Source organism: Amphiura filiformis, chromosome 14, assembly GCF_039555335.1.
Source record: "Amphiura filiformis chromosome 14, Afil_fr2py, whole genome shotgun sequence".
NCBI lineage: Eukaryota > Metazoa > Echinodermata > Ophiuroidea > Amphilepidida > Amphiuridae > Amphiura > Amphiura filiformis.
In genome coordinates, this window is record NC_092641.1 from 3,901,910 (window position 1) to 3,920,112 (window position 18,203).

The window sequence follows — 18,203 nt, forward strand, 5'->3', positions numbered from 1 at the left end:
GTGAAACCAAGATGTATCAGTGCCATCACAATGTATTACAGCGATCGCAAGGGGAACAACAGAAGATGTCGACGGAAGTGGCCCTTTTAGGGCTATATCGCTTAGCCGATAGATGGCGCAATTTATTTCTAATACGGAGAATTCATCACACTATATTTACCAAGTCGTTAGTTTAAATTAAGAAATAAATATTAAGTATGGGAGTGATATGATCATATTTACGTTTTTTAACAATGAGCCGGGCGGCAGAGTTTTGGATCCTCTGGAGGCGGAGAATTTGATCAGAAGTGATACCAGCCAAAGTGGAATTAAAAAAATCAAGACGAGACGTGATAAGAGAGTTAACAAGACACGACTTCGCTTTCTCAGACAAATATGGCCGGATTGTGCCAAGTTGTCTCAAGGATAAAAATAGAGAGGGACATATATCACTTATATGGTCAGACATGGACAGCGTTTGGTCCAGCCGAACACCGAGGTATTTAACAGATTGTTGGAAAGATATGTCAGAATTCAAAATCTGGATGGTATCATCTTCTTCTCTGTCAACTTGTTTTATGCGAGAGGACGTACCAACGGTTAAGATCTCAGTCTTGTCAGTGTTTAACATAGGTTTGTTGCTATTCATCCAACACAAGATGGAACTAATACAGTTAGTGCTCCAAATGCTTTATTGGTGAAGTTAGGTCCACCTGGTTGAATGCTTTGTTTTGACGGCATAACCAAATATTGTAGCTACAACCTTGGCGGAAATTCGTTGCCACATCTGCACGTTCTGGTGTTAAAATCACGCAATCGGAGCCAAATATGTGATATTTCCGTATTATTTTGTATAATAGTTGCAAATGTACATTCAGCTTACACTCGCCCTTTCCCCACCCCCCATTTTTCAATGTTGGGAGACTGTAATGTTGAAATGATGACGATTTTGTCCAAATCAACATTGCTAATGGGGGAGCGGGGAAGGATGTTGGCCAATTAATGCTCAGGTGTGGCAACAGTTTCCGCCAAGGTTATAGCTCTGAGTGCAGTCTTGGAGGCGGAGGCTGTGTCCATGATGATTTTTCTATTCCCACTTGGAACTCCCAACGCTGCAAGGCATTTGCTCAGTGAGGCATTGTAAAAGCCTCTGCTTCCTACTTCAATTGGAAAGCAGTGGGTGCACCAACCTCTATTCTCGCGCTCAGCTACAAGGTCTTGATATTTGCACTTTTTCATGGCATATGCATTGGGCAGGTTCTCCTGCATTGGAACAGTGAGTTCAATTATAATTTACTCTTCTTGGCCTTTCAGAGTAGATGGTAATGTCAGGATGTTTAGCTGTCTCTGCTATTTGAAGAGGGAACACTATTTGTTTGTGTTCTTCTTTCATTAGGACAGTCGTTGGCTTTTTGTAGGATGTTTGTACATTCCTTCTTTGGAAGAGGCAATGCTGGGTTCCTGTAGGCTGTACCATCTGCAGGACGGAATGCGATAGTGGCGATGCTGTTTCCTCACGCCTGCATTACACTAACAAATTGGGTAATTTATCGTCACGTGATGCCAAGTTCAAAAGTTATGTCAATAATTGAATTTCGTCGACATCCAATATGCCGCCACAATGGCCGCCAAAGCACAATTTTAGATTTTGGAAACAACAAAAATCATTTACTAGTCACCTTGAGGATTAAAAAAATTCAATGATATATCGATCACTCCATCGCTTTGCCCAAAGCGGCAGATCGCTAGGAGCTGAATGCAAGTCAACTCGGAAGCGACACCGCTATGACGTATGAGATCAGGATACGATTTTTGGCGTTGTTGAGCAGCAATATTGGCTCCGCTTGCAGAAAAGTGTAAGCGGCAAGATGAAGTGTCACGGCGCTCAGCGGTAAGCGACAGAAAGTATGAAACCAGCAGAGAAATATAACATCATGGTGCATAGGAATCATATCTTCCTCCCCGACTAATACGCATGCAAAATTAAAATACAGAAATATATACAATTTTCAAAGTAAAGTAGAAATACATCATTAACAAGTACATGCTCAATAATTTTTTAAGACTTGAATCTTTGCTTGAAAGTCTGCACATTTATTGAACTTCTTACATCATTACTCAATTTATTCCAATCCTCAACCCCACTGTATGAAAAAGATGATTTAAAGTACCCAGTGTCATAACCATTTGTGCAAGGCAGTAGAGCCAATAAATTGGACGCAGCTTGTCTGGTGTTCACATTATGCTTTTCATGTACATAAGAAAACCTGTTGATAAGGTACTGTGGTGATAAATCGTTAAGACATTTAAACATTAACAGTGATTTGAAATAACGAGTTGGAAGTGATTCCCATCCTAATATAGGAAACATTATATCAGAAGACGTAAGGTAGTTGGCACGCAATATTATTCTAGCACATCGCTTTTGTAAAACACATAATTTACGTACATCTTCATTGAAGCGACCAAACCAAACTACACTGCAATAGTCGAACTGCGGTTGGATAAGAGCCTTATATAAAACATTAAGAGTGCGAACGTCAAGAAATGTTTTAGACGTCTCAAGAGTCCTATTTTACAAAATAATTTCTGTATGACTGAATTAACATGATCGTGCCAAAGTAATTTAGAATCTATCTTTACACCAAGACATTTGGCACTATGAACTCTTACAAGTTGACAATCATCAATGGAAACTGAAAAAGCAGAGCATTTATCATTACGTAACTTAGGCTCACTACCAATGAGCATAAAATTTGTCTTATCAGTATTAAGAAACAATTTGTTTACATTTAACCATGCCTTAATTGCAGAAAGATCGTCAGTGAGCTTTTTTAGAAATAATATCAGTATCAGTACCACTGACAGACAGAGTGGTATCGTCTGCGTACATAGATATTTTCCCATGTGATATTACATTTGGCATATCATTGATAAAAATCAAAAATAATAATGGGTATGTTAAATACACGGTGATCAAAATGATTGGTATCCATCAGTTATGTTGTGTAATGAAATGTCTGCTTTTTCCAAATTCAACATTAGATCCTCTTAAAATGACTACAACTTATATTTGTATGACCTTTTACAACATAAATCCACAAATAAGGTGGATGCTTGACTCCATTTTCATATGCCGGTTTTGTACATACACACTGGATATTGATGGGTACCAATCATTTTGATACACCCTGTAAGTGTTCGGCAAAATGTGCACTGTCATCATACAGGCTGTAATGAAACGGAATAAACGTTGTCTTCCTAGCCCAAATCGTAGTGTCTTTATAATGCAAGGCTAATTTCGTCGTCACGTCTAAGGTACAATGAGCTGTTCCATTTAAAATTCAGACTACCCCTGTAATTCAGACTACCCTGGTTAAAGAAAGATTAAATAAAATACCCCTGTGGAAGATTTTGGAACTATCATTGAAAGGGGGAGTATGTTTTTCAAATCTAATTGGTCGGGGTTAATCATTTTGAAACCCATACTTCCCCTGTATTATGGCTTTACCTATATCTTCCACAGCTGGAGTGAGTATTTCAAATGGAAGTTACCCAACTGTTTATTCTATTCAAAACTCATACTCCCTCTGTGGAAGACTTTAGCTAAATCTACTACAGGGGTAGTGTGGATTTTAACTGAATAACCCAATGCATACTAATGATAAAACCTAGCAAAGACAAAACGTTTTTAAAACGTTTTAAACAGGGTATAGGCCTATTTTGGGTTTTGGTTTTAGTAAAAGCATTTTTATAACATTAAATGTCGGGTTATATAAAGGTCATGAAAATGTTTCAAAATGTTTTTGTATGAAAGCACACTACAACAATATATTTTGAATGTTCTTAAAATGTTATTGTACAATATTTTTGAAACATTTTTGGCCAAATATTTTGTCAACACTTGAATATTTGTAGTATTATCAAAAATGTTTTTGCGTGTTATGAAAACGTTTTATACCCTTTATATAACCCGACATTTAAACGTTTTATGGCCAATATTTATAACCTTTTGCGAATGATGTCGAAAACGTTATGTGTTTGCTGGGAAAGACAGAGATAAAGATACTAGTTCGCGGCGTATGTCACCTGTCAATCAAACTCAGAAACTGGTTCATTCCGATTTGTCGTGATGATTGACATTTTTGAACGCGGATAAACAGTGTGCCTAGCTATGATTATTTTTCATCTCCAAACAAACCGTTTCAAAAATTAGATCTGAGTAATAGGAAAAGAAGCTTCCTTTCTGAAGACACCATTTCAACAATGCCTAGAAAATTGTATTTATTATATAACCCCAATGCCTATATACCACGACAATAACGGCTTTATGATAAAACATTTTTATTGAATTATGCCGTGATGTGACTCAGGTAAAATACAGTAAATACAAACCTCAATTATTTTGCTTCTTGTGTTTCTACCAATAAATTTCATAAAGGTATTTCTGGTCTCACCTTGATTAATTTAGTTTTGTAGGTATGGCCATAGTTCAAAGCAGCATACACCTATATGCAGTAAATGGAAGTATGTTTTTCTACCCTGGTAACAGAAATAAGAACCCTGGTCATATTCTTGTTCTCTTCATTATCTTTGTATCGGTTTATATCGTTCATGGTTACGAAGAATGGATGCTGTATGGAAAATGAATAGCTGCCATATGAGGTTAGTTATGTAGATGTTGCCTATGAGTATGATTGCAGGTCAAAATCTCATGGGTGCTGTACGGTACACACATCAAATAAACATCACACACAACATACAAAATAATTTTTACCTTGATCTGTTTTATTCTACACTGATTATAATTATGAATAACCGCATACGAGGTTATAGTTATGTGCATGTAGATAAGATCTAGGAGCATGATTTTAGTTCAAGATCGATATAACTGATTATATGGAACAAACATCAAGCAATTATAAACATCACACACACAAAATGATCTACAATGAACTTTTATTTTATTCGAAGCATTCTAATTTTACATACTTTACATTTGACACAATACAATTCTTACACCGAAGGTTTCAGCTATAAACATTAACTTAAATTGGTTTCATAAAATAGGATAGCATGGACAAAACAATTGAATACATGAATACAAAAGCCACCTAAGTCCATGCGAAGTTATTTTGAGAGAAAAACCCGTGTATCATTTTAATTCCTTCAGTTAGATTTACCTGGTCAATATGGTAAGTTTTACGTGCAAATGAGTGGATTAACCTGTATTAGGTATGACGATTAGCATTTCAGGGACTTCGTGGGGTTCATTTTAAATTTTGGACTTAGGTGGTTTTTTGAATCATATACAAAGACAACAATGTTAGAATGAGATTACCACTAGTAAGATAATACAAAATAAAGCACACAGGTATGTATAATGTTGATAAGCATTCTGCCATGTAATATAAACCACACACTTTCCTTTATTAAACCCATTTTTTTCTCAAAAGTCATTCTCTAGCAATGAATGTGTTACAAGTGGACTTTTATACATACTGGATTTCAATCAATGTGTTGCAAGACTCAAATCATGGAATTGGGTGATTCTTTCATACATGCTATTTTTCACATGCCCAATAGACACAGAGAATGAATTTGAGTTGTTCTTTCATGCATATGACAGGCCTATGTATAGCAACAATTTCCCATGCTTAACTCAATTTGACCAAAGTATGGACTTGTATTCATATATTCAATTACTTGGGAAAGATATGGTTAGAATTCTCAGATTCTGAGAATCAATCTTATTCTTTCAAAGACATTTGGTTGGAATCATGTTAGAATCAACTTTGATCCATGCAATTGTTTTGGAGTAATTGCCCCCTTGCTCCAAATTGAGGAAAATTGTAATGTGCGTCTTCTTTTAGGCCGGATGAAGACCAAAGTTAACCTTATTGTTGGCTAATTCGAGGGTGGTCAAAATTGTTTTAGTCATGGTTAAGTAACATTGGCATGGTTATTATATATCGCCAGCCTGCTACGCTTTTTGCCTAAGTCATTTTTTGTAATTTTGAAAACAAAGTACAAAATATGGTTCAAGCATGCATTTAAACATATTTATTCACCAATATTTACACAAGAACAAATGATAATGATACAAATGAAATAATTAGGGTGATTACGTAACTGAAGCATGCTTGAACCACATTTTTGTTCTTTCTTCTCAAAGTTACAAAACTTACCTTAGGCAATTAACGTAGCAGGCTGACAATATGAGACAATTTCGCAAATCTTGGGGAAATTGTGTTTTATACCCGGCCCGACTGAGATTAAGAAAATAAAAACCCGAACCTTTTTTTACGACATGGCATAACTGGGCATTAACAGACAAAAGTCATTTAGAAGAGACAAAAATCATTTAGAAGCTGCTGACGAGGAAGCACCCAGAAAGTGATTAACCTCCTGCTGAAGCTGGCCTCGATCTAATGGCTGGAATTTGGGCAATACTAAAGTTACAAAACAATGACCTTACCTTAACCTTAATAACCTATAATAAAGAATTAGGCAGCTATATATTTACAATGAGCTATTATAGTTGAAATCCATACCCCCCATGGAAGATATAACCTTGATTTTCCACACAGGAGTTTGAAATGCAGATGGATTTACCAAAATGGGTGACTCCATTTGAAATCTACACCCATGTGTGGGCGATTAAGGTCATGTCTTCTATTAGTGTAGGAGTATGGATACAACTGGAATAGCGCAATCGTACTCCTCAATTAAAAGCTTGATGCAATCAGTTTTATGATTTTCTATTTCGTGCAGACAACACATGTGAGTTCTGCTCCGTCGATGTATGGACCACATGGCAAATTACCACGATCACATCGACTTTCAACAGGATGAAACAATGCCCCGTTCTCACCGGCGGCACTAGATCCTGCCAATATTTCTGGGTTTTGGTCAACGCAAACAAACTCAGAACTACGGTAAATGTGTCTGGTTGCCATCAAATAACCCCAATATTCACGAGTCCAAGAGTCAGGACATGTCATCATTGCCGGTATCATGACATGGCTTACACGATTATCTGCTCGACATACTGCACAGGGCACCTCGTGATGTTGATAGCTGAATGATATTGGTGCGAAGGAACCTATTTTGTATTCGGCAGAATAGACATATGCCCTATATGAGTTTACATCTGCATCGTAGTCCGCATACTCTGGAGTCAATGTTAGACACAGATAATTAGAACCACCGCCTGATTCTTCATACCAGCTGCCTCCAGCAAGACCTGTTCAGTATTAAATAAAGAAGAAAAAAGACAGCCACATTATTAGCCTCAAAGACCTTTACCAAATGTTGTGACATTGTATAGATATTGGGATGTACAATGATCGAATAAATATTTTGTTTAAAAAAATCAAAAATCTAAAATCCTGACTGACCGAAACCTACTTGGCAAGCTGTCCGCCCATTGCATATACTTAACACTTGCACTATCCTAAGTCACGCCTCCTTACGCCATAATTAACTTCGGCTAACCCAATTTTCCTGGTCAATCTAGAAACGACCCACTAGATAGCACAATAACATGGATGGTCATACAAACGCACTCGTGGGGCCTTTTGCGATGAATTAGAGTTTCCCTAAAATGAAATTATCGATCAATCAAACCAAGGGAGCAGTATAACACTAGGCCTACATTATATACCCTGTCACTAGTGTCTATTTTACTTATGCGTTTACATAATGTACAGCTGTGTACAATTTATCAAAATTATGCACTTATCGGCTGATACATGTGTCTCTCTTTTTAGCTAGCAATACTAGTACATCTATATATCTCTATATATTCCTTTATACATAAGATGCTTCCGTTTTTACACCAAAAATGTTACATTGGAAACCTTCCCATACGGCTATTTCTATTGGTAATCAGGCTGTTGAAGCCTATGCATTAAATTAGCGTTATTTTATTTTGTTCTAAAACACTTTTAGAAACCTTTCATTATGGCGTATACTGCTGTGATCTTAAGTCACGCCCGATGCGCATACTTCAGGTGTGACATGACTGCAGTGGCTGTTTTTGAAAGCAAGAAAACACTTGGAATACTTTTCAGTAAGATTATCAAACTAAAATTCGTCACAAAAGTCTACCAAGTTGGAAGATATAGATATACAAAGTCATGTTCAATATTAAAAGGATAAAAAACATCTTTGGCTTCATGGTACCATGCAGAATGTAGATATTTCCCTTTTTTTAAGCAGGGGAGGTCTATAATAATTGTTTACCTTTGTAGACCAGAGTAGCATTTGCTGGACACACAGTTTTACCCCATCTTACATACACTGCACCACCTGAGCTGCCATGGCTTTGCTGTGTTTGTGTTGGCTGGGATGAACTCTCGCCATCAGAACAATTGATTGGTGGGTAGGTTGTTGAGTCTTGGGATGTCTCTGTTGTCAGCGTGGTTGTCTGGCTTGGGCTAACCCCAACATGCTGGTTGGTAGAGGCATCTGAAGAATTAAAGACACTCTTCTAGTACATGGGATAACATTATACCTGGGAGCAAAACCCATATCTTTTGAACTGACATGTCGAGATACAAAAGGTAGGTCAATATGAGTGAATTATATGGGTCATAAGCAACAACTCTAGGTTGGCCCGCTAAATCAATCAACTACACAGCGTCCCAGGGCGAGGGGGGGGGGGAGTTGACCGCCCTAATATAACATTTATATAGCAGGTTTTTCATGTAAGACGGAAAACACTCATAAAGGAAAGTTATTTTAGCATCTCAATCATGAATCCAACATATGAAGAGAAAAAAAAAATGTAAATGGGGCAAAACTTGAATAATAACAGCTATTAGAGACAAATAAACGCACAGTTGAATTGTTTGTTTTTTTATATTAAATTATGCTACAGATCACTATTCAGATATGCCTCTTGTTCATAATCTATAGTTCTCTGTATTTTACAGGAAAGAAGACTTCAGCGGTGCAAATCAAATTACCATTGGATCATCTGGCGGGTTTCCCCGGAAGAGGACTTTACACCAACCAAGAAAGACAGGATTGGAGATTGGGGCTCTTGTCAGTATACCTTTTAGCTCGTGATGGATCTCTTTCTCTACTGAGTCATTCCATGTCAACTCCTGGGATGTGCCCCCAGCAGCACCCCTTCAATTTGTCAAGATATTGATGAGAAAGTAAAATCCTGAAAAGTTGAGCTTCATACGCTATTTTGTTTTCCCGTTCAGCAAAATTTGAGGGGATGGCCACTGACCAACCAACCCTTTTTGTTGATGTGGCTGGAATGACTCATATGTGAGTAGGCAAACCTAACTGATGTTTTTAAAGCAAAGTCATCAATACCCCAAGCCACTATTTCTCAGAAATGTTGTCCAAGAACATATTTTCAACATACCTGAAGTTGATGGTGGGGCAAAATGTCTGACATTGGTTTTCAGGGGGGTCAAAATGTACACAAAATGTACTATTGGAGTTTTGCATGGGTAATATCTCAGTTAAAATTATTCTAATTGACTCAATATTGGATAAGATAATGTCCTACCAAAGGGTTCCGACTGGCAAAAAATGGACAAAAAATATTTTTACTTTTGGAGTTCTGACCCCCCCCCCAAAGTTGGTGCTGGATGGACAAAGTTACATTTTGAGAGCCCTATATCTTTTAAAGTAAAGGAGTTACAAGTTTTCTGATGCCAGATTTGAACTCTACACAATAAAGTACCCCAGGATACATACTTTTCAAAGTTGTAGGGGGTTCCCTTTATACATTTATGGACCTCGAAACATCGTCTTTCGCGTTGCGACACATTTTTTACGCTGATCCCCCTAAATTTCAAATTGATGCCACGGGAAAACGAAATAGCGTATGTAGGTCAGATTTTCAGGATTTTACTTTCTCATCCATATTTACCACCACACAGAAAAAAAAATGAAGAGGTGCTGCGGTGCACATCCCAGGAGTTGACATGGAATGGCTCTACTACTAAGGTATGAGCCTATACATCCGCCTGCAAACCTTTGCCACCAACATAATGCATTTTTTTGTACTTGAAGCAAGCTGCATTTGCCACAATCATTAATCATTAACAAAACAGTGCACATATACCCCCGCAGTAACTCCCTGGCCTACATGCAATTGGATGGATAGACACTGAATGGAGATAAGCCAGCACCTTTCCCATGAATAATCGTGGATGCCTAGCAGATATGTCAAAAATAATTCAAATGCTAATGGAAGAAAGGATAAAAGAAACTGTTTTTGTGCAAAGAAAGTGGTGTCTAACCGCGTCTTGATACATTAGCTGCTGCTTGCGGAGATCACTTGGATAGTGTCATGCAATGGTAGAAGAAGCGGTTGGATCATTAAATGATCGTTATAGTAGGCATATCATCTCAAAAATAATCCTACATTATTGAGCTTTATTAAAGCATCAAAAATCAAAAAACAGAATTGAAATCGGTCAATGCATTGTGATGTAGTGTCAATTTACAGATGTTCGTAGATGGAATGAAATCCTGCCACAAATGGCTGTAATGACAAAATTGGCACATTTCGAGATTTTGAAGGTTTATTTGGACGCTTGCTTGAAAAGCAGCGTTAATTTAAATATCACATGTTAAATGCCTATCTTTCCTGACTTCGTTACAGAAAACAAAATTAAAAAATCTATCATTGAATAATTATAATAAATTAACCAAATATACTATTTTAGCAATTTCAGCCAATCTGCAGACAAATTAAATCTCAAAAAATGACTAAGTTCAGCTTATTAATATGCAAAATTGATGCCAATAGAAAACCGTACATGATATTATATCATAAAGGTGCGGCTTTTTTTGCACACATATGTATACAAAGTTCTTTCAATTGATAACAAAAAAGACACAAAAAGTAATTAATTATGCAAATTAGGTAATTACAGCTAATTATGTATTTATGATATTATTATGCAAATTAGGCATGAGTAATATTTGGTTTTTTTTTCAATATTTAATGAACGTCTGTTCATTCATCATAAATTTTGTAAGTATGATCCTGTTATGAGGTTGAATAAATGAACTGCAGTTAATTATTTAAAACAATACAAAAAAATAAAGAGTTTGACATTTTGACGGTGTTGAATATAATTTTCATTTTTACTGTAAACATGGTATGTGTCACCATTACTCAAAGCCAAGTCCGAAAAGTAAAAATAAAAATTCAGTTGCAATGAGACTTTAAATTAACATTTTGTCATCTGGATTAACATGGGAGGACAATCGGTAAAATGAACAGCTTATTCTACTGTACCGCGTATACAAAAAATAGTATGGCTTTGGACACACACAATGGCTTAGAGCTATTGTGGTTTGGAAAATTACTCCCCCAAAATATCATTGATTAATGTTTTGCTTCAACTAGTTTTAGGGAAGTGCTTCATTTGTTGTCGACGGAAATAATTTACATGCTAAGAAAGATTAGTATTTCAGCTAAATGGTGGTAGGTCCCTTTACTTCAATAGGCCTATATTTACTGATTTATGAGCGATCTTCAAAAATCCATAAAACAGGCAGTAGCACTTAAACAAAACAATTTTTAATTTTGAGTACCCGATGTTAGCCTCGGAAAGGCTTCACACACCATATATTAAACATTTAAACAGTTTGGATAAACGAAGCATATGAGGAAATTCATTTATCGACATGGATGTTTTCTAAAATTGGCCAAATTTGAAGCGCGCCCTTTTCAATTCACTGTTATGCTTGCATGCACAGTGTAGCAGAATTATTGTGCAGCAACTGTGACATACCTAGTTATAGACTTATAGACTCTGAAGAGTATTTCAATAAGCTACAAGTTGCGTGTTACTTTATGGAAACTTTATATTAGAGTCACGCGGTAGCCGTGACCAGCAAGTTTAAAAAAAAAGACTGATAAAGAAGACTAATAACAGATGCTCCCGCGAGACTATATTTACAGCTAACATTAAAACACTTGACTTCTATTGTTCGATGTTATTTTTTTTTTTGTTTAAAATGTATCTAAAACCATGCTAAATGTTATTTACAGTCCCAGGTGTAATATCTTGACAATTCATTAATTCAAAAATGGCCACCAATCCTACAGTCAATCATTGTTCGTAATAAACAAATATTTTTGCTTCCATTTCACGCGGTATTTTATAGCGCAAACTAGTTGTAAATCATACTGATCCACAACTCTTGGTTATCACCTTCACACTACTTTTTCAGATTCACTTCCAATTATACCCTAGCAATTTCTGAAATACCGTACATACAAATTCCGAACCCCATTCGCCAAAAAATCAAGTTTTTCACAATTCTTTTGTTCTTTTCGGACGACACTTCAATTCATATAATAAATATTGTACATCGACACGCTATTTCGCAGCCGAGTCTCGTGGTGTAATGGTTAAGGCATTGAACTCCTAATCCGGGTACTCGAGTTCGAAATCCGATGACCAACTTATTTTTTCAATATTTTATTAAACAATTATTTTATTGTCATTAATCAAGGATAACACAATTTTAATCATCCAGTGCTATTATGATATTATTTTTTTTTTATTAAAGCAAGATGTTACCAATATTTTTCTCATTTTAGTTCTGTCCTACCACGGGGCGATTCGCATGATAATAGGACAATAAAACATGTGATATGTATGAATGGTTGTTGAATCGATCTAGAGAACTGTCCCTTTGTCATCTTCAGCTATCGTAGAACTGTATTCCAACATGACTGCCATTTCAATTGTTATACCGTTCCGGTTGGTTTATTGCATACACTCTATAGGTGTGAAAAATTATTATAGTATGGAAGGCCAGCAGGGACAAAAACGTATCCAAAAGATACAACCAAATATGGAAGGCCACTAAAGTCATAGTTACGTAAAGGCAAATTAGCAAAGCGGCAAAAATACCCAAATGCATATTAAAAGGAGGGACTGTCCCCACCACAGACACACGGAACCCCGATAGAGAGCAGGGCTTGAAGAATGAGGGAAATTAAAACTACAAACCGCGAAAGACCGCCAACAACCGCCGCTTAATAGGAAATCCAACTAGATTGCCCGCAGGGCTACAAAGAACTATCAACCGCGAAATTTGGATATCCAACTAGATTGCCCCGCAGGGCTACAAAACCACAATCATGGTTGACATGAAGAATGAGGGAAATTAAAACTACAAACCGCGAAAGACCGCCAACAACCGCCGCTTAATAGGGAAATCCAACTAGATTGCCCCACAGGGCTACAAAGAACTATCAACCGCGAAATTTGGATATCCAACTAGATTGCCCCGCAGGGCTACAAAACTACAATCAGTAAAACATAATTATCTTGCTAAGTCGTGGCACTTAGACGCTTCCGTAGTATAAGCCTTGCTACATATACACGCATTTCTCAGCTTCAATTTGAAGTAAATCGCACTGACTCTGTGTCTCGCTGGCATCGTCAACATTGGGTATGTGTTGTTCATATTTACATTTTCTTAGTTGCCTTGAATAAAGTTTATTAAAATGTATATGTTTCCCTATTAACATTACAGTCACGCGGTAGCTGTGACCAGCAAGTTTTAAAAATAAACGGCTGATAAAGTTTTATTAAATTATTTACTGTCATAAATCAAGGATAACATAATTTCAAACATCTATTTTTCGTTTTATTCGTTTTATGGAGTACTTCGTAACCCGATGACTTTCCAAGCTTAGAGCTGCTTGGCTACATTCATAAAAAGAAATAAAATCTACCAAAAAAACGTTGACAACGTAAAGAAAGCAGCAAGTTTAAAAAGCACCTCGGCCACTTTTTGAACACTTCTGGAAATGTTTTAAGTTGATAATTATGACAAAGTTTAAATCAGTATCTTTTACAAATGGGACCAAGTTTCAAAAGGTGAGCCGAGGTGGGGCTTTTAAACTTGCTGCTTCTTTACGTTGTCAACGTTTTTGGTAGATCATGTATTACACAGAGTATATGATACCCCAAAGAGACATCTAATTTGAATGAAAAGGCAGCTGTACAATAATATTATGGTTATTATTTGGGAGCACACAAGCAACGTAAATACGCCGAACCTAGTCAAGGGCCTGTAATTCTTTACAGGTACAATGGATGACAAAAACAACCGCATATAATCTATATAAAATGTCCTTTCATTTGATACCCAACATAATATGATTTAAATTAACATTATTTTTCACCAGGTTCGCCGGTGAAAAATAATATAATTCCCGTGGAAATTATATAATTCCCGTCGATCATGCCACTGTTTTTCCGTGTAATAATATTATTTGAAGCTCATTTGCATTTTATTTGACCCCACTTATTTGCCCTCTGGTTTCTAGTCCTGGTGTAGCAGATTGAATCAGCTGGCCAAAGTAGGGGTATTTCTTAGACCCCAATGGAGACATTGATAGACACGAAGCTTTTTGGTTTTATCTCGACATGTCCTGTACTTACCACTTGCTGCACTGCTATTAACTCTCACCATGGGGCAATTGACTGGTACACAGGTTGTTGAGTCTTGAGGTGTCTCTGTTGTCAGCGTGGTTGTCGTGCTTGGGCTAACACCAACATGTTGGTTGGTAGAGACATCTGAAGAATTAGAAGACACTGTTATGGGGTAACATTAAATCTCACCATCAGGACAATTGACTGGTGGAAAGATTGCTGAGTCATGAGTGTTATCAGCATGGTTGTCTGGCTTGGGTTAAACGCAACTTGCATTTTTAGTACTTTTCCTGTGCAGCAAGATAGTCATAGGGGTCCCCTGTGTAGTCCTACACGAGAATTTGAAGAAGTATTTTACAAGGTAACTTTTTTACTATTTAGTCCTAATATGGACTTTTTAAATGTGGTCCTACAAGAGGATGTTAAAAAGTGTAAATCCTAAAGCGGAATGTTTCATTGTTTTTTCTCTTCCTTAATTATACATTACTGGCAATAGCCAGGAGCGAATCCAGCTCCCACGGTCCCTGTACGCCGTGTATCCGCCGTTATTTATGCTCGTTGGAGTGCAGCCCTACAGTGGGCTTTATTTTCATTGTGTTAACCTGTGTTGGATTACTGACTTTTGACGGGTTTTTCAACCGATTACAAATTTTATCTCCTAGTGGAAGGGGTTCACGAACATAATAGTTATTTGCACGTGCTTAAACACAGCTACTGGAAACAAACTTTTTTTTTGCCTTAGATAAAACTGTCTACAATTGGTGAAACATATTAGAAGTTTCCTTAAACTTCTTGATTTCCCTACTGATTTCCCATGGATGTGGTTTGTCAAAAATGCCCCTTAAACCCGAAGCTGCTAAATATCATCGGTGATTAATAACACTCAGTGATTAACCACATGAAACACGTATTTATTTGATCTCCCCCGTTTCTAGTCCCTGTGTAGCAAATTGAATTTGTCGGCCATCCCAGGAAACATAAATAGCCATGAAGCGGTTTTTTTTATCTCGACATGTCATGTACTCACCACTTGCTGCACTGCTACTAACTCTCACCATGGGGCAATTTACTGGTGGACTGGTTGTTGAGTCTTGAGGTGTCTCTTTTGTCAGCGTAGTTGTCTGGCTTGGGCTAAGTGTTGAGACTTGAGGTCTCTCTGTTGTCAGCATGGTAGTCTGACTTAGACTAACCCCAACATGCTGGCTGATAGAGGCATCTGTAGTATTAAAAGACAATGTTCCTACAGAAGAATTTGAAAAGGTACAAGCTGTATCAAAATGTTTGCTTTTGATATTGATTGAAAGGCCTGCCTCTTCCAAATGTAACATTGGATGCTCTTGATATGACCACAAGTTACCGTTTTTTTTTTTTCTATTTGTCAAATGTTGTTCAATATCAACAACACAGTGGTGCTTTTAAAGATAAAATACACTAATTTAAAAGTTGCAGTTTACAGTGATCAATGGTTATTACACAAGCATTGTAGCACGTAAAACCCTCCATTTATCTCCGCGCTTACTTCAAATCAATACAAAACTACAATTTATAAACACTGTTGTTAATATTGAACGAGATTGGACAAATGGGGTATCAAAATACGCGTAAATAAATCATCGCTATATGCGCATTCATAACAGCTGAGTTTCTTTTTGTGCAGACTTTACATGTATTTATACAAAGTAACTTTTTTACCCTGTAGTCCTATCAGGGACTTTTTAACAGTGTGGTCCTACAAACAGGATGTTAAAAAGAAATCCTACGGGGAATGTTTTCTTTTACTGTGTGATTCTACAACAATAATTGGTACTTTTTCCATTTAGGAGCGCAGCCCTACAGTGGGACTTTATTTTAATTGCGTTAATCTGTATTGATTACACATTTTTTACGGATTTTTCAACCGATCCCGGATTTGTATCTCCTAGTGGAAGGGTATACGAGTACGTATATAATAGTTATTTGCGCGTGCTCAAACACAGCTGCTGGAAACAAACTTTTTAGTTTTTGGCCTTCGATAAAAATGTTCATCCAAGTTTACAAAATCATCTTACCATTTTCCTTAAGCTTGCTAATTTCACCTTTCATCATGTTCATTTGCACCCCAGACTGCACTAACCACGCCAGGCAAATGATACAAAATCATCTTACCATTTTCCTTAAGCTTGCTAATTTCACCTTTCATCATGTTCATTTGCACCCCAGACTGCACTAACCACGCCAGGCAAATGATACAAAATCATCTTACCATTTTCCTTAAGCTTGCTAATTTCACCTTTCATCATGTTCATTTGCACCCCAGACTGCACTAACCACGCCAGGCAAATGATGGACAGAAGCAGGCTAATAACTGACACGATGATGGCACAGTACATGATAACATTCTTTATTGGTGTTGCCATGGCTGCCGTCTTCGTTGGAGGCATATTTGGAGGTGTAAGTGCTCCATCTTGAACTTCAACTTGTAACACTGTTAGAACAAACACACATTGTAATATGTATTGTATGTGATATACTTCTGTAACAATCAGGAAAGTTGAGTCCCCTAAATTTTTTGTCATATCTAATATGGCAACCATGTCAGGCCTACAAAAACTTTCTATGTTTCTTACTATATCTGGTTAGTCATAAATAAATTTGGGTTTAGAAACTTTCTAGCAACTTCTCATGTTTGTGAGATGACTAATTGTCATGTTCTTGGAGAGAAGTTTATCCATACTTCGTCTATACCAAAATTCAGCTTCAAGTATTTATGTTCTGCTGGTTTTTGCAACAGGTATGATTGTATTTTGTTATCTTTGTAGTTAATAATTATGCTTTAAGTAGATTTAAGTTTGATTCACAGAAGCAATGTTCATTATTGAATTGGTATAATTGTTTGTTGCAACAATCTATGAGTCAAACATATCTAATTTAATTTGTAATACTTAATTGTTATGATAAATTGTTATTAAAATTAGTACCTACATAATGTCACAAAAACATTTTTTGACCAAAGTCATTTCTAAGTCATCATAGATCATTTCAAGGTCACGGCTGGACTTCGTGGTCTTACAAGACCGCAGTTTATCTAGTTTCTTCTTTGTTTCTGGCAACATGTTCACTGCTCCTTCATGCTTGGGCCGAATTTGACCAAACTTGGTCACAAACATCACTGTCCAATATATAAAATGATGTGTGACCAGTTTTGGGTCAAAGGTCACGCAAGGGTCAAATGGTTCAAAAACGTGATTTTTCGCGTAAAATACTCCTTCCACAAATGTCATGGCTCAGAGTTGGGACTTGCACATCTGCATTAACCTTCGCTGGTACACAAAAGCTAATATCCGATTGGGGTCAAAGCTAATTTAGGGGTCACTTCCGGTCATTTACGAAATGCAATCAAAATGCTACTTCTCGCACAAATTTAGTAGTACAGAGTTGCGACTCACACACATGCATTATCCTTAACGGGTGTACAAAAGGTAATCTCCGATTTGGGTCAAAGATCATTAAGAGGTCACTTCCGGTCACTTCCGGTCATTTACGATATACCTTGAAAATTTTAGGAACATATTTAGGACTTACACACACACACACACCCCCATCCCCACACACACCCACCTCCACACATTGACCTTAGCTGGTGCACAAAAGTTAAACTCAAATTTAGGGTCAAAGGTCATCTAAGGATCGTTTCCGTTCATTTACGAAATACCCTGAAAATGCTACTTCAGGCACACATTAAATGGTACAGAGTTGGGACTGGTACATATGCAGTAACCTTAACTGACACACTTAAGTTATCAT

General features: G+C 36.9%; 1 protein-coding gene across 1 annotated transcript; it reads right to left on the minus strand.

The window, feature by feature from the left end:
• Nucleotides 1-6,406: 6,406 nt before the first annotated feature.
• LOC140168892 (uncharacterized) lies at nucleotides 6,407-16,544 on the minus strand. Its single transcript, XM_072192222.1, has 5 exons — nucleotides 16,469-16,544; nucleotides 15,448-15,660; nucleotides 14,430-14,564; nucleotides 8,227-8,451; nucleotides 6,407-7,225 (listed from the first exon to the last, which is right to left on the minus strand). The coding sequence occupies exons 1-5, from the start codon at nucleotides 16,509-16,511 to the stop codon at nucleotides 6,741-6,743; spliced, it is 1,101 nt and encodes a 366-aa protein (XP_072048323.1). The 5' UTR covers nucleotides 16,512-16,544; the 3' UTR covers nucleotides 6,407-6,740.
• Between the last annotated feature and the right edge of the window lie 1,659 nt (nucleotides 16,545-18,203).